This window comes from Anastrepha ludens, chromosome 5, assembly GCF_028408465.1.
Source record: "Anastrepha ludens isolate Willacy chromosome 5, idAnaLude1.1, whole genome shotgun sequence".
In the NCBI taxonomy this organism is placed as follows: domain Eukaryota; kingdom Metazoa; phylum Arthropoda; class Insecta; order Diptera; family Tephritidae; genus Anastrepha; species Anastrepha ludens.
This window is the reverse complement of record NC_071501.1, coordinates 74,542,930-74,566,235: the sequence shown is the minus strand read 5'-3', so window position 1 is coordinate 74,566,235 and position 23,306 is coordinate 74,542,930. Positions and strand designations below refer to the sequence as shown.

At 35.2% G+C, this 23,306-nt stretch overlaps 1 protein-coding gene across 13 annotated transcripts in view; it reads left to right on the top strand.

The window, feature by feature from the left end:
* Positions 1 to 23,306, top strand: part of LOC128864413 (thioester-containing protein 1 allele R1) — a 63,016-nt gene that overhangs the window by 6,531 nt on the left and 33,179 nt on the right. For all 13 annotated transcript variants that reach the window (XM_054104059.1, XM_054104057.1, XM_054104049.1 and 10 more), the window contains exons 3-5: positions 18,826 to 19,231; positions 19,299 to 20,224; positions 20,309 to 20,570. In XM_054104059.1, coding sequence (XP_053960034.1) covers positions 18,826 to 19,231; positions 19,299 to 20,224; positions 20,309 to 20,570 — 1,594 coding nt within the window. The remainder of the gene's footprint in view (positions 1 to 18,825; positions 19,232 to 19,298; positions 20,225 to 20,308; positions 20,571 to 23,306) is intronic.

Below are 23,306 nucleotides of genomic sequence, written 5' to 3'. Positions count from 1 at the left end.
AGAAGTAGTTTTAGTACGAAATCTAATAATTTTAGTGCTTTCTAGTGTAACTCGATTGCATTTATACAACGCGACTTATAGATTACTAAAGTCATTGGTTGGAAAAATAATTGATTTCTCTTTTCTACGCCACCTTTTGTATCAACACTTCTCCCACTTTTTTGAATACATTTTATTTTGCTAGAATTTCGGACGCCCCACACGTTAATCATTCGACTTAAATTTTCGCGGAATTTTGTAATTACCTAACGGGCAAACCAATAATATATATAATAATACATATAAATATATTTACACTCAAATGTGCTTTTATATGGAATTGAATACTCACATTGTGTTGCATATTCGTTTTTTACAAAAAATACGTACCATTGATAAACGAATATCTCATCAGCGCTAATTAAAATTCAAATATACAGCCACTGGAAGAAAACTGCAAAGCAAATTATATAAATACATATGTACATAAATATAAATAAGAAAAAGTGGCCATAAATATGCATAAATGAGTTGGAGTGAGCTTGGCAGGCACTTATTGCATGATGGCTGTAAAAAAAGTCACAACTCAAAATAGCAAAAAAATTAGTATCCACTTTTCTGGGCTATAAAATACTTTGCATGAAGTGATGTAACTTACAGTGAAATGCCCAATTTGCCGTTATAAAAACAGTTAGCAGTTAGCTAGGCAGTCACCTCAGAACATAAGCCAATGATCGAAAACTAGAAATTTGATACCTACTTAGAACATTAAAAATTAGTCATAACATTAATTTCTTCTTAGAAGAGTTGACAAATTTTATGATCAAAAAGATGCTTTAACGGTGGAGTAGAGGAGCCACACATGTAAAAGCGCAGAGTGTCAATAGAAAGCTAGTACTCGTCGGCCGATAGCTAATACTCGTGACTGATAGCACCTCAGGCTTATTAATGGAGTTTGTGGCAAACGTATGAATGTCAACACCGTGTAAATAGGGCAGCTGAGGAATATCTGCAATTTCTCATTGTCATAACGTTCGAATAACTGATCATATATGTAAGATATATATTTAGTTCTTTATACAGTACTTGAAATATAATTAAAAAGATGGTGATTAAAAAGATGAAGTTTAGTACGGCAAGCCTGTTTGGGAACGACAACTTAAGGCGAACTCCTCTATGCCTACTCTCCTACATTCGGCTATTCGACAATATCATCCGTCTCGGATAGATCAGATCCATCCCGTTTCCACGGCTTCATATAGTCACAACTCGTTGATGTTGCATTGGGGCCTTCAAAGTCTGCTGCCTTCTTTACATCGTACCTATCGTTTCGTTTGACCCTGATCACCTCATAAGGGCCCAAGTACTCGTTGGCCAACTTTTTCCCTGCGACAAATTGTGACCGTTTGATAGCCACTAAATCTCCCAATTTGTAAATTTTTTTGCATTTACGACGTCTGTCAAAGTTTTCTTTGTATTCTTTCTGAGCGTATACGATTTGTCTTCTTACATTTTCTCTCATACTGTCACGATTAGATATTAAAATATCGGCTGTTTCACTTTCCACCATATTATTTATGTTGACATCCATTGGCGTTTTCATTTTCACACCAAACATTATTTCAAATGGTGTGTATTTCGTTGATTTATTGATGGTACTATTGATGACTCTTTGCACTTTGCCAACGTATTTATACCAGGCTTCTGTACGATCTGCTGACAACTTCGAAATAACATTTATAACAACTCGGTTCAATCGTTCGACTTGGCCATTGCCTCTCGGCACACCCGTTGTTGTCAGGACGTGTTCTACTTTTTCTGTCTGACACCAGTCCTTAAACGCCGTCGATGTAAATGCTGACTCCTTATCACTGATAATGCTTGTTGAATAAAATGCATTTGATACAATTTTTGATATATTTTTCAACTTTTTGGCGTAAATGTGGTATAAAATACCTTTGTTGAACCGCATTAACTGTTTTATCAACCGCAAAGTGCCCTTTTTCGTGCTATTCTCTAATAATTTGTTGCTCCATTAAACGTGGTACAGCAAGCAGTAGTAAACCATTTTGACTTTTGAACAAAATACCATTATTAACAACGTAATCTTCATAATCTTGCGTTTGTAAAATTTGCTTCACGGCTTTAAAATGTTCATCGCTTGTTTGGGCTAGGCGTAGTCTAGCACTTATTTCGTCAATCATTAAAACACTCGCTGGTGCTCTACTCAAAGCATCCACGTGCTTCATCGAAGTTCCTTTACGGTGCTCTATAACATATTTATAATCTTCAAGATATAGTATCCAACGTGTTACGACGGGTGGTAACTCTTTTTTAGTAGTAGTGCTCTTAAACGCTTGGCAATCTGTGACTAATTTAAACTCTCGTCCCAGAAGATAGTGACGGAATTCTGTACAGCATAATATGCAGCTTTTATTTCAAGGTAGAAGCTATGTAACTTACTTTCTTCAGCAGTATTTTTTCTACTCCAATAGTATATAGGATGCAGCTTTCCATCGAATAATTGCAAAAGAATTCCTCCAAGACCATCCTTCGACGCATCGGTATGAAGCTCCGTTGGTGCTGACGGGCAAAATATACGCAAAACTGGTTGACTAGTTAGTATGTCTTTTACTTTTTCAATGGCTGTCATTTCTGCGGTGCCCGCTACGAATTTGGCCTCCTTCTTCAATAGGTCTGTGAGTGGTTTTGATTACAGCATAATTTTAAACGAATTTCCTAAAGTATCCAAACAGTCCTAACATTTGTTGCAGCTGTTTCACGTTTTTAGGCACTGGGAACTTTCGTATGGCAAGACATTTCTCTGCATCAGGTGAAACACATCCGTTTTTTATTAATAATCCCAAATAAACTACATCGTGCTTTAAAAACTTGCATTTTTGCCATTTAATATGGAGACCATACTGTTCAGCCAAACTTAATACTTTCTTCAACTTCTCTATACCTTCTTCTTCATTCTTCGAGGGCACTATAACGTCATCCATGTACATCTGCATAACATTTTCTCTAATCAAATTACGAAAGATGTGGTTGACGAAACGTAAAAACATAGCCGGTGAATTACAGAACCCAAACGGTTCTCTGTTGAATTCATAAATACCATCGCGGGTAACAAAAGCGGTGTACTTCTTCGAACTCTCTTCTATTGGTACATGAAAAAATGCATTTTCAAGGTCCAAAGTTGTAAATATGCTTGCGCCTTCTAACGCTTCAATGACCTCTTCCATGAGTGGAACTGGGAAACGATCTTTTTGCACTATTTTATTTAAGTCTCGGAAGTCTACACACAAACGTTTTTTACCATCTGTTTTATCGACTATCACAACTCGACTACAATATTCGGAACTCGACGGACGTATTATTTTCTTTTGCAGCCAGTCTTCAACTTGCTCGCTTACAACTTTCTGTTCTGGCAATGGTAGTCTCTTCGGTAAATGTCGAATAACTTTATCTTCTGACAACACAATTTTCATACTCATTGGGCTTGTCACTTCGGTTTTAGGTGAATACTCTTTAACAATATTTTCCATTTGATTTTTGTATATTTTTGGCACTTCTAACTCTTTATTTTCAATCGAAATATTGTGAATCCAATTTTCATTTTCCGAAAGAAATTTTGTAAATCTATAACCACTTCTATCATAAATGTATTCGCATTTTCCGATAAAATCAAAACCTAAGATGACCTCATACTTAGACAAATTGTCTGGTACGACCAAGAAGCTATGCGCACAAACAAGATTATCAACAGTAATATTCGCTTCACACCTGCCGATAGCAATCACCTTTTTATTGCCATAACCCGAAAGACTGTCACTACATTTCTTTAGAGAACAATTTAATTTTTTTGCAACCGTTTGCTCAATTATAGAAATTTCTGCACCGCTGTCGATTAGGCAACGAACTTTTATGTTGTTAATCTGTACAGTCTTTTGCATGTTTTGCTGCTGCTCAACTGTATGGACCAAGTTTACGTCATTATTTTTTTGCGTACTTGATGGGCAATTTTTGGATATGTGTCCCGTTTTATTGCACCCAAAACATTTAGTTTGCTCTTTGCATTCGCTTCTTTTATGGTCAGTAGACCCGCAATTATAACAATGTTCTCGTTTGCTCTTTTTGTTTTTATTACTTTCCGTTGCACTAGAATTTCTACCATTATTTGCTTTTGCTTCTCTTTTCGTTCCTATTTGTTTTTCATAAGCTTCAAGCATTGCTTTCAAGTCGTCAAAGTTCTTGGCAGCATGTAAAAAAGTTTTGTTCTCTGCTTTTTCATTTATTCCATCAATAATGTACCTAATGATCGAAGGGCCATCTACTTTGCCGAACGTTCCTAACCGTCGCATGTGTAACATATACTCATGCATACTTTCTGTACTCTTTTTGCGTCTCTCCTGCAATTGTTTGTGTATGTCGGCACTTACAAAGTCACGGCGAAATTCTCGTTCAACTTCTTTTCTAAGAGTATCATAATCAAAAACACAAATTGAATCCACGAACAGTTTAGCCGTCTTTGTCATCTTTTTGCGAGCGAAAACATATTTTTGATTATCGCTCCATTTCAGAGCTGCTGCACATTTCTCAAAATTCTCGAACCAGCTCTCCACACGCACCGGTGATTGACCATCGAAATCTCCGATTACACTATCAATGTTTTCTGTTGAAATTGCTGCTTGCTTTGCTTTTTGCTGCTCTTCTTCCTTCTGAAACTTCAACGTTAGAAGTTTTATTAGGTCGCCAATTTCAGTCATTTCTGCTTTTATTTTATTTTCTGATGTTTCGTCGTTGGTAGCGTCGAGAAAGACTTCGTCGTCGACTTCAAACTTCTCTTTTATATTTTCTTCGAGTAAATCGATCTCTTCTGTTGCTGACCTTTTTGCCCTTGCTATTGCGCGCTGCTCTCGGCTTGTTGGTTTTGTCACTTGCAAATTGGATTCGCCTTTTTGCATAGACATAAATTTTACCGTTTATATTTTATATCAAAATATATATTCTACTTTTAGCAACTTTTATGATTTTAAGCAACTTCAACTTAACCTTCTCTTAAAGTGTTTGTTCGACTTTAAAACACAATTAGGTCGACTTTAATAAAAATTAAAACGACACGGTATTAAATTTTCCGAATTGGTTTTTTCAACTTATTAACCAAGTTTTTATCAACTTTTATTCGCGACGGTTGAGCCCCCAAATGTAAGATATATATTTAGTTCTTTATACAGTAGTTGAAATATAATTAAAAAGATGGTGATTAAAAAGATGAAGTTTAGTACGGCACGTCTGTTTGGGCAACCACAACTTAAGGCGAACTCCTCTATGCCTACTCTCCTACATATATGTATGTATTTATCAAATTTATGTACATAATTGCACAGTTAACCAGGAGAACCCTTACCCACACTTGGCATAGAAAAATCACGAGCCAATTCCACTTACAATACGCCTGCGCCCGGTGCTCATATAAACATGATAACGAACTACTCAGATGCGACCGACAGGGAAGTCTCTCATTCCCCAACCAATTTCGATGCCTCATCAATGAGCGCTGGTTTTTGATTACCGCACCGCTTGGGTGTCACAGTAAATTTGTTTCTTCTGAAAAAGTTTTACATATTTTCTAGAAGAACCGAATTTAACATAGCGTTAAACGCTATACGCTAGCCCTTAAAATTGTTCGCCTTCTGCTGGTACTAAAGTAAAATTTACAACGTACTCTTTCAGCATAATATTTATCAGTAAAAAAAAAACTACAACTAAACAATCTTACACTTTTCTATTTTCTTTCATCAAAAACCAAAAAAAAAGTTCGAATAGTTCCCAGAATATGCTAATTACAAGCGCTCGTTAATAATATTTCCTACATGATTTACATATTAGTGACGTCACCCAATGACAGTGAGAGAAAAACATGAAATGAAATCAAAAAGGCATTATTATGATTTGTACGCCGGGAATTCCCTTTCACAATCGCAAAGTAGGCACGTAGCTACCACCTACTGACATAAGCATACATGTACATATCTCTATATAGTATGTATGCAAGTGCCCTGTAGAAAAAATGTATATTAGCAATACAAAGTTGTGGTGCGGATTTCATTGATCAGCTATAGGTACATCGAAAATAGCAGGCATTTTCGCGACAATAATGGAAGCTCTTAATTAGTCGAGAAACGAAAGTTGTACGCAGTTTGACCAAAAGCCGCGCCCATAGTCCATATAAGGTATTCCTTTTTAAAGGGCTTTCAAAAGACGAACCTAGAGGTTGTTTTAAAATAAAACATAAACGAATTTGGATTCTTTCAGGTTTCACTACTTTTATTCAAAATACGGCTCTTAAAAATTATATTTGAAAAATTACATCATTTAAATATCTACCATGAGCGTGTCTACAAGTATAATCCGCCAAACAGTGGATTCATGAATTCCTGATCATTGGAAAAGTCGAGATATCGGATATCAACATCAATGAAAGTTCTTCTTCACTTTCTACAGAACATACAGTTTCAGTTTTGGGTCGGGCAGTTATTTTTCTATCCTCAACAGAACCAGTTTCTTGAAATCTTTTCACCAGTCTTTGAATTTTCGACTCTTTCGGACGATTATTTCCAACAAAAAAGAAAGAATTTTGCGATAAGACGTTCTTAATGATCGACTATGTCCATAAGGGACCATGTTCAAACGCCAATTATGTGGTGCATAGTGCCAAAGTTAATGATTTCCACTTATTTCTATCGTTTGCGTTTTACCTTAATTGAGTCCAGGTAAAATCGTCGAGTTATTTCGATATGCAGGTCTATGCCCTTGTGGGTTCCACTCCAAAGCCATCCTTGGTATTTCTTGGGTTGGTTTTCTGAGGGTGTGTCCAATACATGCCCCCTTCCTCTTGCGGATTTCGACGTCAATTGTAACATGATTTTATCTTCTGTGCAATTGTAGAGAGTAACCATTTAAAATCGTAGAGTTTCTGTCATTTCCATGTTTCATGCTGCTGCTACTTTGGGATTACGGGTCACATAAGTAACTAAAAAAGATATATGGGCACACAAGCTGTATTCCAGAAAATAGAATTTTCCAAAAGAAGCACAACAAATCAATGAGATTCAATAAAGATTTTAGCATAACTGCTATGAATTCTTTCAATTATTTGATATTGCCCGTAAATCGGAATCAGAGCAGTATACTTAGGTTTTCAAGTGAAATGTTAACGTAAAAGTAATTTGTTGCTTAAAATTAAATTTAATATTATATGTATAGGATATTGTTCGATACATACACACTTCAGATGGAATAACCTCTATGCGCTATGTTAGTAAGATATTGACGAAGGCTTATGCAAATTCAGCATTTCTAAGAAATTAAAATTAAATCAGAAAAATTGTTTTTAACTCCCTCCTTCGTTCTGAGCTCGAATATATGTATGTACATCTCTGGTTTGGAATCCAATTTATGCCTCTCATTTAACGGTACAACGATATTGTATTCGATTCGCTCTGCAACCTCTTCATCTTCTTTTGTGATCCACTAACACCCTACACTGCTCGGTGCGTGTTAACCCTTAACTGGTATCGTGGGGGCCGCGGAGACCCCACGCGTTTTATTTTTTTGAATTTCTTGAAAACTGCGCATAGCACGCGGCTGCCATTTTGAGTAATCTCATTACGTCGCGACACGCGGCGGGTGTCGGACGTTCGGCGCTGAAGCTTTTACCAGAGCGGAGCTACGTACGTTGCGGGGGCCGTGCGGACTCCACTATACCCCCACTATACGTTGAAATACTTATGTTTTAGTTTATTTTTTCAAAGTTGATTTTATAAGAAATAAGAAAACATACATATGTTAGCTAAAGACTTTCGAAATAATAGTTTTTTTTTTATTTTTATAGTGGTAAGAAAAAAATACCAAAAAATTGTCCAAATTTTGTGATCTCTTGTAGTAAATAAGTTAAAAGAAGTATATGAATAAAAACTTATTAATTTCATAAAACAAGCTTGTTATTTGTCCTATCAAAATAGTTCTTAAAAAAAAATGTATTGTAGACATTTGTATCCTAGAATCTAATTTTAATAGGGGGCCGCGCGGCCCCCACGATACTAGTTTCGTTAGTCAAATTTACGATACCAGTTAAGGGTTAAAAATCTGGGACCGTTTGCCAATAGACGTACCCTTTAGTCCTTAATTTTTGTTTTTGATGTTATTTGTGGTTCTGTTGTGGTTGTCCCGAAGTTCTTGAATTGATTGCCTTCAATGTTCCTCACAAAACTTTACAATTTTACCATAAATTTATCAGTCAATTCAAACTACTATAACTTTGTCCCTATTACGAGAGCTCTTAATGAGTTATAAAGTATCTACACTCTACTCGATTTAGATTTTGCTGTGCCGGGATTTCTTTTCCATTCAAGAATTGCGTCCCACTATTCATAATAGCCTCTTTTTTTCTAGCATGCATGCGTCATTCTTTATTTAAATATATGTGTATAATCTGCAAGGTTCTTGCAATCGTAGACTTAAATAAATAAAATGAAATGCGATTGAAAATATATGGAGTCACTAAAAATACGTATTTTTTTTAATATACCTCTTTTGAGTAAACCTAAAGTACCAATACCTGCAATTATTAATCTACTCTTGGTGGATTGCTATTTTGTACCTTCTTTTGAACTACCGATAAGGAATACACTTACAAATCAATAAAATTCTACACTAATATAAGAACCCTATGCTCCACTGGGAGAAGAGGATAGTAGTATATAGTAGTAAGTGCCGATTTACACAGGGTTACATTTGGAAGGGAAACATTTTGTTCGGTGGAGAAGGACGGCCGCGAAAGAGAGAAGGGAATTTGTTTCTCGTACGGCAACGCGATTTGCGCTTCTTATTCGTATTTCCAATCTTAAAGCAAATTTTGACAGTTGCTGCATTCGTTTTCTTCTTTTGTGGGAGAAAGTTCTGACTCCTGTGTTGCTTTTCAAATGCTTGGGAAATGCAGTAATTTTGCTAGTAAAGTAGGTATAATTTAAAACGTTTATGTTGAATTCTAATTTTTCCTCCCATTTCTAGATACTCAAGTTACTTTTAAGTTAATTATTTATATATGAAGTATTTTTAATTTAATTTTTGGTTTTTTATTCGAGTACAAAAATGTATATATACAAAGTATATGTTAATAAAAAAAACGACAAATTATTTATTATATTTATAACCAGTTTGCATTCTTCATTGAAATATTTTCTCCGCTTTACATGTTAGCGGGTTGTAGAATGTATCCGAACCAGAAGATGCTAAAGTAATAACGTCAAAATGTTGCCAAAAACAATTTTGCCCGTGTGACCGCGAATGAAACATTAAAAGAGAATTTCCTGTGTCTCCCTTCCAGATGTTTCCGTGTGTAAATCGGCACTAGTATAAGAACTTCAAGAATTAGCACTTCACAAATAATTTCCCTACAGGGTATTTTCGTGTCTACTGTACTTGTAAGCATCAGTTACTGCCAATTTTTATTGATGCCCGACAGACATTTGCCGCTTCAAAAAATTAATTAAATTTCATATCACATTCTTCGTTCATTAGTTTATCAAGCTTGTACAGAAAATATGTATGTATGTACTCATGTATGTGTACATGACTACTTACTTGTAATTGAAGTATTGGCGTATTGACATACACATTTATCAGCTTCATGATTATAGTCGTACCAGCGACATCAGCTGAAATATGGATATGATAATACATACTTGAGCATCAACAATATATGTATGTATGTATGTATGTGTGTCTGAAAACAGAACTAATGAGAAGCTTGTGAAATTGGAAAAATAACAGCAAAGCTCATTAATTCGTGATTTTACAACTTTTCAACACATTTAATCACAAAAAATTCACATGCATAATAATTTGCACCTATATAAGCCGTATTCTTTTGCATCTGACCTATAAAAGTACGCCGAAACCGCTTATATTTTACGCTGGTGGGATTTGTCAAAATATATGAACTATCTGTAAGATTCTTGAATGAAAAACAAAACGAAATAAGTAATTCCGAAGAATCTTTGGTAAATATATAATAGATTTTTAATTCTATATAAAATATTTATTTACGTCCAATATTTATTTATGTCCACCCGACAAACTTTTGAATAATATATACACATTAAATTAATATTACACAAAAGATATTTTTTTAATTTTAATTTTAGTACAGTTATATGAAATAAGATAAAATTCATAAAATTTGCGCAAATGTTAAATTTTGATAGAGGTTCAAAACCACAGACTTATACGGTTAAGACTAACACGAAAAACTTTATGGACATTTCTGCATGTAAAACTAAGAACACTGAAGAAGAAAATGGCAATCAATCTCGTCGGAAACCAGTGCAAAAATTAAAAAAAACAGGCAAGAGAGTTATCCTCTCTGTTAATGATAATAATAAATTAACCGACGCTGTGATTCATAGGATGGAATCGGATCAGAAAACGTAAGAGAATGTAGATAAAAAGAAAGATTTTCTTTCATCCAATTTTGTTTTTGAATAATTTTTTACTAAATAAAAAATAAAAATGATTTTAATTGATGGAAATCTTTGTTTTTACCTTTGCACGCTCTATCGCATGTCTGCTTCTATACTGCAGCTGATTAGCGCGCAAATGTCAGATATGATTGACGACGTCATTTGCAAACGTTATTTTGAGCCATCTTGTATTGTCTAAATACTAATTTCTTTAACCTCAGTAAGACATGAGTTTGCTAGGAAATAAGAAGTCATCAGTCCAGTATCCTTCTCTAAGTTCAATACCTTTAAAAAGTTGCTATGTGACATTTTTTGATGTTAAAAGTTAGTCAGTTTCTAACTCACCAATTATAAAACTTATTAAATTCTAAATGAAGCTTCGGTGAGTCATAGAAACCTTTTGTTTCAGAATAAGTTTTAAGATCGTCGGTATATGGAATAAATTTAGCCGAGGAAACTCACGTAGAAAAGTCATATATGGCTGTACAACTAATTTCGTACGCTTTTGTTAAAAAAACCATTTATTTAAATATAAAAGTAAAAAAAAAAATATTTTATTCAAAATATTGTCCATCGGAAGCGGCAACTTTTTCCCATCTTTCAAGCGATTTATGGATTCCATCCCAAAACAACTTCTCATCTTTTGCGCCGAGAAAGTCATTAAGCCATTTTTTAATACCTTCAACATTGGTGAACCGTATTCCAGAAAGGTGATTCTGCATCGGCCGAAACAAGTGGTAATCAGAAGGAGCTATGTCTGGGCTAAAAGGCGGGTGAGGTAGAATTTCCCATCTTTTACGCTTTGGGTTGTCGTAATGAATCCACTTTTCAACGCCAGTGACAATACGATGCAAAAGGGACTTCTTTTTGTGGCGATTAAGCAGCATTTCAGACACGCAAAATCGTCTCGCAACGTCTTTCGGCTTCAATTCGTGTGGTACCCAATTTCCTTGTTTGTGAATGTATCCGGCTGCTTTTAAACATTTAGAAATGGCTTGTTGAGTGACTTCCATTGTTTTTCCAAGATTTTCTTGAGTTTGGCATAGATCTTGATCGAGTAATGTCTCCAATTCTTCGTCTTCAAACTTTTTTGATGGACCTGATCGCTCTTTGTCTTCTGTGTCAAAATCACGACTTTTAAATTGTGCAAACCACTGCTGACATACTCTAATTTCTGGAGCATATTCAGGATAAGCTTCTGAGAGTAAACGATGTGCTTCTGTTGCACTTTTCTTTAAATTGAAGAACAAAAGTAGACCTCTGCGCAAATGCTGTTTTGTTGGAACGTAATTTGACATTTTGACTGGAATAAAAAAAATTTGTGTGTTTACTATATTAATATTCACTGTGACATATCAAACTTACTTGAGTTTTTTGCGTGCTTTAACATAGAATAGCTGTCCATGTCAGAATATTGACATAAAAAGATATGAGGTTAGTAACAAATACGAAATTAATTAGTTGTACACCCGATATAAAATGAATTATAAAGGTCTTAGGATTTTGTTTTGAGGTATCACTATCCATAACAACCGGACCACTGAAGGCGTTCCGGTGGTCTACAGCTCGAAAATTTAGGGTATTTTCAGGAATTTTGTTTACAATAAAAAAAATTAAAAATTATATTTAAATTTTTTAGGCTTTTTATTTAACTTTTTTTACATACAAAAACAATTTTTTTTAAATTTTAATAATCTAAAACATGCCGTTGCAGTTGACCCTCCCGGAAAATTGGGCCTGGATGGTGTTGTCCATTTTGGCTCTTCTGTTTATCTGAAACACAAAAACAAAAAAAATTATTAATCAGTAAGACTGTAGCTATGTCCCGCTACTATATTATATTAGAATAAAAAAAAAAAATAGCAAATTGACAAAATGGAGCGGTTTTGAATTTGGCACTCTAAAAATCGGTTTTTTTTTAGTTTTTTAATAAAAAAAACGACATGATTGGAATAACAATATGATCCTTGTTCGGACGATAGCCATTGATATTGACATGAATCACATATTAGAATTTGAGACGATTCGGTTGAATAGTTTTTTTTTTACAACACCAGGTAAAATAAAAGGCGTTTCCAGATAAATGAGTTTAAAGTTTCAGGTACAGGTAGGCGCGCGGACCGCACCCTGCCTAGTTAATGGGCTGCAGAAGCTATAATATTGGGAATTTCCGCAAGAAGATTTCACAGTATATTCCTAAGATTCTATACTTACGAAATATCGACAAAACAAAAATGTGTATAAATCAATTTATTTATTCTGAAATTAATAGAAAATTATTCTTACTGCTTACTCATTGAGTTCTCACAATAAAGCGAGCGATGGAAGTATTGCAAACATAATTTGCTCTGAACCTATTAAAATAGGATAGTATGAATATTTATTACGTAAACGCCTGGAAGGGAAAGAAAAGTTAATCATTTCTAAAAAAGAGGAACAGTCAACTTCCACCCTGATAATATTACGCAAAAAAGACAGCGACAAAATCGATCTTCTACTTTCTAGCTGTTTAAGATTAATTAGAAGCAAGCGGGATTTATATGTTGGGAGAGGATCAGAAAAATTCAGGGAAGAGAGAGCGAACTCAAGGAAGGTATTTTTGTACTCTTTCAATTCTGTCAATAGAGAATCGGTGGTAGTTTTAGAAATAAATGATGTGTTTACTTCTAAAGAAATTTGAGTCAAATAATTCACACTGAAATAAAGATTTTAATAAATTCATACATTCAAATAACTTAGTGATAATTTTGAAGGTGATCCGTAAATTTATATATGATTCTTGTTGCCATTTTTGGAAATTGGGGTGGTTGATGTATGTTTCCAATCATCAACGAAAACGGCTATAGATAATTTCAAGATATTACAAATTAGCAACAAAAGTTTCACCACCGAGGTACAGTTTTGTAACTGATGCATAGACAGTCTATCCACATCAGTCAGCGAAGAGTCCTAAACAATTCTTAAGCCTTCAATTCTCTCATTTTTCGATAACACCAAAGAGCCAAAGACAACGGTCGAGGATGTTTTGTTCTCGAGGTTCAAACTGATCTGAAAAACGAAATTTGATTAAAAATATCCCGTAAATGAATTTTTCACTTCGCAACACTATTAATCAGGTGGGATATAGTAAAGCACTTTAAATTCAAGCCAATGCTAAAATTAGAAAAATTCCATAGGTTTTCATTAGAAAATCGAGTAAAATTTTTGGTTTGCAGTTTTATAGGTAATTATTTTTAATAATAGGACTATGAATAAGTTCGTGCGGTTTTTTTTCGAAATTTGAAACTTTATTGACGTAAAATGGTTACAAATTTAATATTCAAAATATTGTCCATCGCTTACTACTACTTTTTCCCATCTTTCTGGCAATTCACGGATTCCCTTTGTGAAAAATTCGGTCGGTTTTGCCGCAATCCACGAATCGATCCATTTTTTGACTTCATCGTAATTACGGAAGTGCTGGTCAGCCAGGCCATGTTGCATCGATCGGAAGATATAGTAATCGGATGGCGCAAGGTCTGGACTATACGGCGGGTGGGGTAGGACATCCCATTTGAGCGTTTCTAAGTATGTTTTGACCACTTGTGCAACATGTGGCCGAACATTGTCATGTTGCAAAATAACTTTGTCGTGTCTATCGGCGTATTGCGGCCGTTTTTCTCGCAGTGCTCGGCTCAAACGCATCAATTGTCGTCGGTAGACATCCCCCGTAATCGTTTCATTCGGTTTCAGTAGCTCATAATACACAACACCCAGCTGGTCCCACCAGATACACAGCATAACCTTCAGGCCATGAATATTCTGCGCCGACGTCGATGTTGAAGCATGGCCAGGGTATCCATACGTTGCCCGACGTTTTGGATTGTCGTAATGGACCCACTTTTCATCGCCAGTCACAATTCGATGCAAAAAACCCTTTCTTTTGTGCCGTTGAAGCAGTTGTTCGCATGCCATAAAACGGCGTTCAACGTCTCTTGGCTTCAATTCATACGGCACCCAATGGCCTACCTTTCGGATCATTCCCATGGCTTTTAAACGTTTGGAAATGGTTGATTGATCAACTCCCAAAGTTTTTGCAACCTCTTCTTGCGTTTGAGCCGGATCTTGATCGAGCAATTCCTCCAATTCGGTATCCATGAACTTTGGCGGCGCACCCTCGCGTTCTTCGTCTTCCAAGCCAAAATCACCACTTTTAAAGCGTGCAAACCACTTCTGGCACGTTCGCTCAGATAGAGCATGCTCACCATAAACTTCCACCAAGATACGATGACTTTCGGCTGCTTTTTTCTTCATATTAAAATAATGAAGAAGAATTCCCCGCAAAAACACATTATTTGGCACGAAATTCGACATTTTCAAGTGTGGTAAAAATATTGTTGTTTAAGCTTCAAATAAAAAACTTATACTGACGTTTGTGCCTTACGACAGTAGCTCTCCAATGAATGTTTGGAAATGTGGATCGATGGAATAATAATCAAGTTACGCCATCTGTTGTAAAACCGCACGAACTTATAACAAAGTGCAAGCTTGACGCTGCTGAAAAATCTGGTGGATTTTTTATAATTTATTTCCTTATAATTTTGTCTATACGTACAAATAACGATTGCACGGCATTTTTTTATATGAAAAAAAATGCGCAACACCGTCAGGGGAAAAAATTATAAGCAATCAAAGCAAAATTAACATTTCGTAGAATGCATTAAGGTTTTCGTACTTCTGAGACGGTTATTAAGAATTTGGTTGACAAATTTGAGTTAACTGGTACCTACACGTGTGCGAGTGTGTCGGTCAAGTTAAATCATCGCAGCCGTGAGCCGCAGTATTGAAGATTATCTTATTTTGTCAATTCCTCGATGTTCTCAACACTTACTGCTATCCACCACGATCACATGGCGAATTCTGCATAATTATTGATGACATAAAAATTACTGGCACGTGGTTTCAACCTGATGGGGCCACATGTCACGCATCCATCGAAACAATGACTTTATTGCAAACCAAATTTTCCGATCGCATAATTTCACAAAATTCAGCTGTTAACAGGCTCCGATCATGCGTTTCAGCACCACTGGCTGAAATTTATGGGGCTATAGTAAAGTTAGAGTCTATATGGAGCCAATAGAATCATTTGCAGCTTTAAACCTCAAAATCCGTGACATGACTCGCCATTTCACCAAAAAGTAATTAAAAATTATGATGAAAGAATCCGACATCTGTAACCGCGAACGTGGTGAGCAACTGTCCAATATCAATTGACATTTATTGGCAAATCTTACTCTCTCTAGAATATGCAATAAAAATTTTAATAATTTTCATCTAAATTATTGGCTTTATTTTGTACCGGTAAACAAAGTTCTTTTTGAAAAACCCGTTACTACTTCCGAACTATAGAAAAACTTGTGCAGCGGAGTATAATTTACGTTTTACGGGTCACCGCTGTCTTAAATTCTTCAGCTGCTTATATGGAAAGAGCAGGTAAGGAAACTTCTCATGGTACTAAATTCAATACTCGTAAAAATGCGCCAGGCTCGTACTACTAGGTTTCCGTGCAGGAGTAAAGTACAGTAAACTAAGAGATATAATCAGGGTACTTCCACTATTTAATAAAAACTTGATTATTTCTCTGCATTTTTTTTTAAATAATAATTATAATTGCTGACTTTAATGGTTGGGTAGCGAATTTCAGTCGATTATCTTTATATGTTTATTCGCAATTCACGCTCGATATAATTATTTGCAGCAAATTTAGATATTGACAATGTTCCTCAAAACAAAAAAAAAACAAAAATTAAGAAAAAAACAAAAAGAGAATAAATAAATAAATAGTCATTATATCAATTAATATTGCAAATAAACAAAAATTAGTCAACACAAAAATGATTAGGGATGCAATAACAAAATCAAAGGGAACAAAACAAGTTATGGACTTAGATACAATTAAGTGGGCATAGATGTTGTTCTTATGCAAAAAATTACACACCGCACGTGTGGTATATATGTACCATATGTATATATTTATGTATGTACTGATATGAACTTTCTTTTTTCTAATATTTCGCCATATTTGATCGCCCTTGGAATGGCAAACAAACGTCCTGAGGTTATCGAAAACAGGTTTTAGCCTATTGGCTCATTTGTTTAATGGAATTAATTTGTATGTTGCTTGAATTGTATGTTGCTTGGGACAAATAGAAGCGACTATAAATTCAAACAGAAATATATGATATGTGGAAGAAGGTGGTTGTAAAAAAATAAGCAAAAAAAGTTTATACGTTCCCTATAAAAACTAACTCCAATAATTTGTTTAAATAAAGCGTAAGGTATACATAATTCTCTAAACAATTTTAAAGGGAACTTAAAAGAAGAGACTGAATATCGTCAGTATGTAAATATTTTGTTCCGAATTTATGAAAAGTGCATTTTTCCCATGGAAATTCAATGGTAATTTTCCAAGCTGCACGGAGAAATATTCAGTAAAACATAGGTTTCTCATTTTTTCGCTATAGAACAAAATAGCATGAGGATAATTTTTTTTTTATATATATAAATTTCCATTTCTTTTAATTTCTATCAATTTATCAAGAAACGGATGGGACCGTATTTTTTATATCCAGCATACAATTTTGTGATGTGTGCTCATGACGATTTTTTCAAGCCCACCCCTGGGCAAATATATGCAGACTATTATCGATGATACGTACCACATACTTAGTTCTGCCATAAGTTCTGTTACAAATTAAGTCCGTTATAGATATGAAATTATAATACTTTTTTAATGAAGTTAGTTTTATTTAAATTTAATCATGTAAATATTAAAAAAAAAAGCATTAAATTTTCATTCGAGATGGTCACCATTTGTTTTTGCGCAAGCCTTCAAACGATTAGGCCATTCAGCTCTTACGCTTCCATGGATATTGCCGCCGCTACTCGAACCAAAAATTGTTTGATACTCTCCAGATTTCTGTGAACACTTAGAGAGGCCATATTCTCCAATTGTGACCACAAATTGTAGTCCAATGGATTTAGATCTGGACTTCCAGACGACCAATCTTCTGCGGCTTTGAACCCAGAAATATTATTTTTTAGCCACTGCTGGGTGGTTTTTGCCTTATGAGCTGGAGCGAAATCTTGCTGGAAGATCCAACGATCTCCATTGAAAAGAGTATTGCTCAACTGCTTCACTACGCCTTCTAAGACATCCTCTGGGTACACTTTTGCCCCGGTCTTAATCTCTTTTTTGCAAAAATGAAAGATGTAACACCACTTGGGAAAAACGATTGATCATGCGGTAAACAAGCATTCTCGAAATATTATATTAAGTTTTTTCAGCAATTCATAAATCTCACTTGCACTTTTACCACAAAGTAAAATCGTTGACGGTCTGCGAAAACAAAGGTATCCATACTCCTCTTCAAATTATTTGTTTCATTGTTTTCAAATTACATAACGAAGCCAACCTTACATGGCTAACTGTAAAGGTAGAGTCATATGTTCCCTCTTCAATGCAAAGTAAAAATTGCTATATTTTAGGTCATACTGCATAATCTTTTGTGATCAGAACCCTCACTTTGCATAAAAGGTTGAATATATCCATTGTAAATAGCAAAATAGGATAACTACACGAACTGGCGAAGGGCACACTTACTTTTAAAATATGAAGCAGTAAATATGGTAGCAACAAAATATATATTTCGCCTCAAGAAAAATAAGAAGAAACAATTCTAAAACAGACAACAAGAAACAAAGCAACAGTTTTAATTAGGTTTATACATTTTTTTAATAAAAATATCAAAAATGAAACCTATAGAGAAAACACTTTCAAATATTTAAAAAAAATCTCATCAAAAAATGTTAGAAACCGTATGAGTTATCATGCAGACCGTACCAGAAAACGTAATTTCTAGAAAAACGAAGCTGTAGAAGCTATAATATTGGGAATTTTCGCATCAAAATTTCCCTTTTGAAAGTCTTAAAGAAAATGTTAGCGCGAATGCTTATGCTGTTTGAGCTAGCAATAAAATTCTCTCAAACCATCAAACCATTTTCACATCCAGTTGCGGCACAATTGTTGATCTGCTGGGACTCAATAAACGAATATAAAATTCTATTTTTCTCAAAAAATCACTATTCTTAAAATAATAATAATAAATATATTAACCTGAACGTACGTACATTGATAGCTTAAAAATATAGTCCAATTATAATATCAGATATCAATTTTTTTATCTACGAAGCCTCGCTTTGTGAAATAACTCAAAGATATAAATTGCGCCCGGTAGTTATATTTTTACTGTAATTTCTTTATATTTTCCTACAGCCATTACTCAGTCATCGGACCAGGCACGATACGCTCCAACTTCAAATACAATGTTGCTGTGTCTGTGCATAAAGCGGATGAACCCTGCAAAATCGATGTCGCCATTACGGGTCCCTCGTATAATGAAACTAAAACGGTAGAGGTACAACCGATGTCCACAGAAAATGTTGAATTCATTGTACCCACACTGAAGGAGGGTGATTATAATCTTTCTGCTAAGGGTGTTTCTGGCATCGTCTTCGAAAACTCCACAAAGTTGAATTATGCAGACTACAAGCCATCTATTTTTATACAAACTGATAAGGCCACCTATAAACCTGGTGATTTGGTACAGTTTCGCGTTCTGTTTTTGGATGCCAATACGCGTCCAGCCAACATTGAAAAACCGATTACAATTCTGATTAATGTGAGCGTTAGGAGCAAATCTTTTAATGCGAACAATTAAACTTATCTCATAAACCATCTATTTTTAGGATGGCGCACAAAATCGTATCAAACAGTTTAAGGATGTAAAACTGACCAAAGGTGTTTACACCGGTGAATTCCAACTCTCCGAACAACCTGTGCTGGGCAATTGGGAAATTGATGTCACGCTCGAGGATCAAAGCGCAGAAAAAAAATCGTTTGAGGTAGCCAAGTATGTTTTGCCAAAGTTCGAAGTATCCATTGAGACGGCCAAAGATGTGGCCATACCCGATGGTGTCATTAAAGTTTCTATTCGCGCCAAGTATACTTACGGTAAATCGGTCAAAGGCAAGGCATCGATATTTATTAAACCTATTTATCAGTATTATGGAAATAATGATAATTTGGAAGCAAAGAAAACGATCGATGTCGAAGGCAAAGGTCATGTTGTATTTGATTTGAATAAAGATTTGGGCATAACCGCTGAACGCAGTTATGTACCGCCACTGAAAGTACTGGCTGTTATGGAAGAGGAACTCACTGGTAATACACAAAATGCCACGTCAACTGTTAACTTGCACACCCAGAGTTATCGCATCGAAGGCGTCGACGTACCGTATACCTACCATCCCGGCAAACCGACCAAAATCACTATTGTTGTGAAGCGTTTGGATGGTTCGCCTGTGCGTGACAAAACAAATAAGGCGAAACTGATTGTCGACCCACCACGCAATTATATATACCGTAGTTTTATTTCGGAGCCTGGTACAACTGAAAGTACAAATGAAGAGCTGGAAGAGAAAAGTCTAGAATTTGAGTCGAATCTTGATTGGAATGGCATGGCGACTTTTGAATTTGTTCTACCCGATACTAATAGCTACTATTCGGTTAAATGTAGATTCTTGGATTCGTCAACGTACTTTAGTTCCATATCCAAATTTACGCCCGCCATTGATGCGCCCGAATTACTAAAGTTGACCGTAAATACAGAAAAGTAAGTATTTAGAAAAAATAAATAAATAAATTAGAATCATAGTTGGAAGAAATTCTGCTTTAACTTCTTTATTTCTATTGATAGGCCACGCCTTGGCAAACCCGTTATGGTTGAGGTGAAATCCAGTGAAAATATCCCATACTTTGTGTACACCATTGTAGCTCGCGGCAATATTGTAAAGACTGAATACGTGGATGTGCCTGAGGGGCGCATGTCGCAGGTCATTAAGTTCACGCCGACATTTGAAATGGTGCCGAAAGCTAATTTATACGTGCATTACATATTCGACAATAATTTGCGTTTCGAAGAAAAGGCAATCAATTTCGAAAAGGAGTTCGAAAACTCGGTAAGTGAGAAGCAAAGAGCGGTGTAGAATAGACCATTACTGACGCAGGAATCATAGAATACAAGATTGAAGTGGGAAAGGGAGTGCAACCAAATTCATTACAGGTGGTGGCACTATACCAACAACTACATACATTTTGTACATTCGAATGTCACGTCAAAGTAGAAAATACTGAGCGATTTATTTGTTTAAAACAAATTGTGCAGTTTCTCATTGTTTTATTTATTTCTAAAAAACCTTTTTAATTTAAATTCATTACAAAATTTCAATTTTCAAATTACAAGGGGAAAGAAAAAAAAAAACAAATCAGTTGTTCCACTGCTACCACCTTTGAAATATACGCCTTGGGGGTAACATTGCCGTGGTGAGTATGTGGTCCAGATGTTATATCCAAATTACATCAGCTCTACACTTGATTCTGTCAAATTCACCGAGATGCAGCGCTCGCCAGTCACCGTAACACAGCTCCTTCCCCACTTCGAAAGAAATAAGGGCCGATGATGCTGCCAAAGGGCTATGATAATATATATTAGCTACATAAATAATGTTTTTTTTTTTTTCAAAGTAAATTGGCACAATTTGGAAGCGTTTTGACTTACTGTACTTATTGTATGTTTGCTTACCACAGCTGTCTAGCTGTTTAAAATCTTTCCACCTTGGGACGAGCCAGTAAAAAATGGGAGCAAGTGTCAGCAACAGCAACACATTTACGCAACTTATTATTTAAATTTGCTGAGAACCGGTTAAAGGTCTAATCGTGGCCACACCTGTGAAATCTTTTAATTATTTCTAATACTTTAAGTCCACAACGGAGATATTACTGAAGATCTACCACCAGCAAGAACACACTAGACTCGCACTCCTCTGTATGAGATCAGTTAGAAAATCGGATTATATTATATTTAGTCGAGGTTTCAAAAGCAAAAGTTAATTATATTTTATTTTTCGAAATCTACATCAAATTCCGCACCAGATGTTTCCGATGAAAACGATTTTATCGGAAGATTTTTAAGCTTTGAAAATGACGTAGTACGTCGAATATCAGATCGTTAACGGGCATAGTGAAAAGAATTGAGAAGGTGTGGCCGATAGCAGACCATTATTTGGCAGAATCAGCTGATGAGCTGACGTACCATGGTGTGTGTTTAAAAAAAATGAGATTGTGTTAGTAATGTACGAAAAAAATCAACACTGTGTAAAGAAAGATCGCTGTCATAACGTCAGATAATCAGCTGATTCCTTCAAATTCGCTGAGAGCCAATTAACGGTCTGATATTGGCCACACCTCTGAATTATTTTCACTATGATACTCTTCAAAGAAGACTTTGGTATAAAGATATTTTCTTTCTAAAGCTACTTATGCATCTCATGCCCCAAAATCGTGAGCTTTAAAAGAAGTTAGTTCGTTCTCAAATTCTTTGGTTTTCGTTTTCTCATCTTCCAAGTTTCGTTTTAAATTGTTAAGTTCTTGTATAAGACTAAAAGGAGACTAGGTCGAAAAACAAAAAAGTTTTTTGAAGGGACTTTTCAAACGGCGGCTGTCGTAGCCGAATGATTGGTGCGAGACTACCATTCGGAGTACGCGGGCCAAATTTATGTTCATAAAACACCGAAATGAAGAAAACCGTTTTTATCTAATAGTGGTCACACCTCGGCAGGCAATGGCAAACCTCCGGGTGTATTTCTACCATGAAAAAGCTCCTCATAAAAATTCATTTGTCAGTCGTACCCGACTTAAAACTGTAGGTCCCTCCATTTGTGAAACAACATCACAAACAGGAGGAAGAGCTCCAGAAGTATACGCGCCAATTACACAGGCCAACAACCAAAAAACTGTTTCGATAATTTTAACTAATTACTTTGTAATTTGGTGTCCTGATTACGAAAAAAATTATTAAAAAGTTATATCACCCATCAATTTTTCACATTTTACAATTAAGTAAAAATAAGGTTTATGTACCAAAATGTATCGGATATATTTCACAGTCCTGTGAGGTACAGTTTCTAAAACGGCTATGGGTGTTTCTTGAAGGTTTTTTTATGCTGAAAACGAATATGACCTTGAAAATGCTCCAGCACGTCAGGATTTTTGGCAATTTGAGGTTAAATAGTCAAAAAATGCAATAGAATAACTTTTTTTGTATTAATCGTAAAAATATTTTTAAAAAAGGACCTTAAAACTAAAGAGTAGTACTTTGCGACGCCGTTGTGGAAAATAAAAAAAAAAAACTTTACCTTGCTCAAAAAAAAATTAAAAAAATGGCCAAAATCTGCATTTGTTGACTATTTAACCTCAAATTGCCAAAAATCCTGACGTGCTGGAGCATTTTCAAGGTCATATTCGTTTTCAGCATAAAAAAACCTTCAGGAAACACCCATAGCGGTTTTAGAAGCTGTAAAAAAGCGAGATTTTGCAGGCCTGTGTTATTATTATTTTTTTTCCCTACGATCACCGTATTTCTTAACACATAAATCGGAAATTTTTGTATTTTTTATATTTTTGCAAAAAATCCTATTTTTTGTAAAGTTGGTAATTATGTTGAAAACGTTAAATTTGAATGAAAAATGAAACATTTACGAAGTGTTAGTATGGAGAGTTTATTTTATATCTTTTCTTTATTACACAGTTTGGATAATTTAAGTAGGCTGCTAATTTTTTGTTCCGTCAGTATCCCCACTACAAGTTTACACTCTTTCCTGGGAAGAGATAAAATATAGTTTGTAGACCTGACGTTG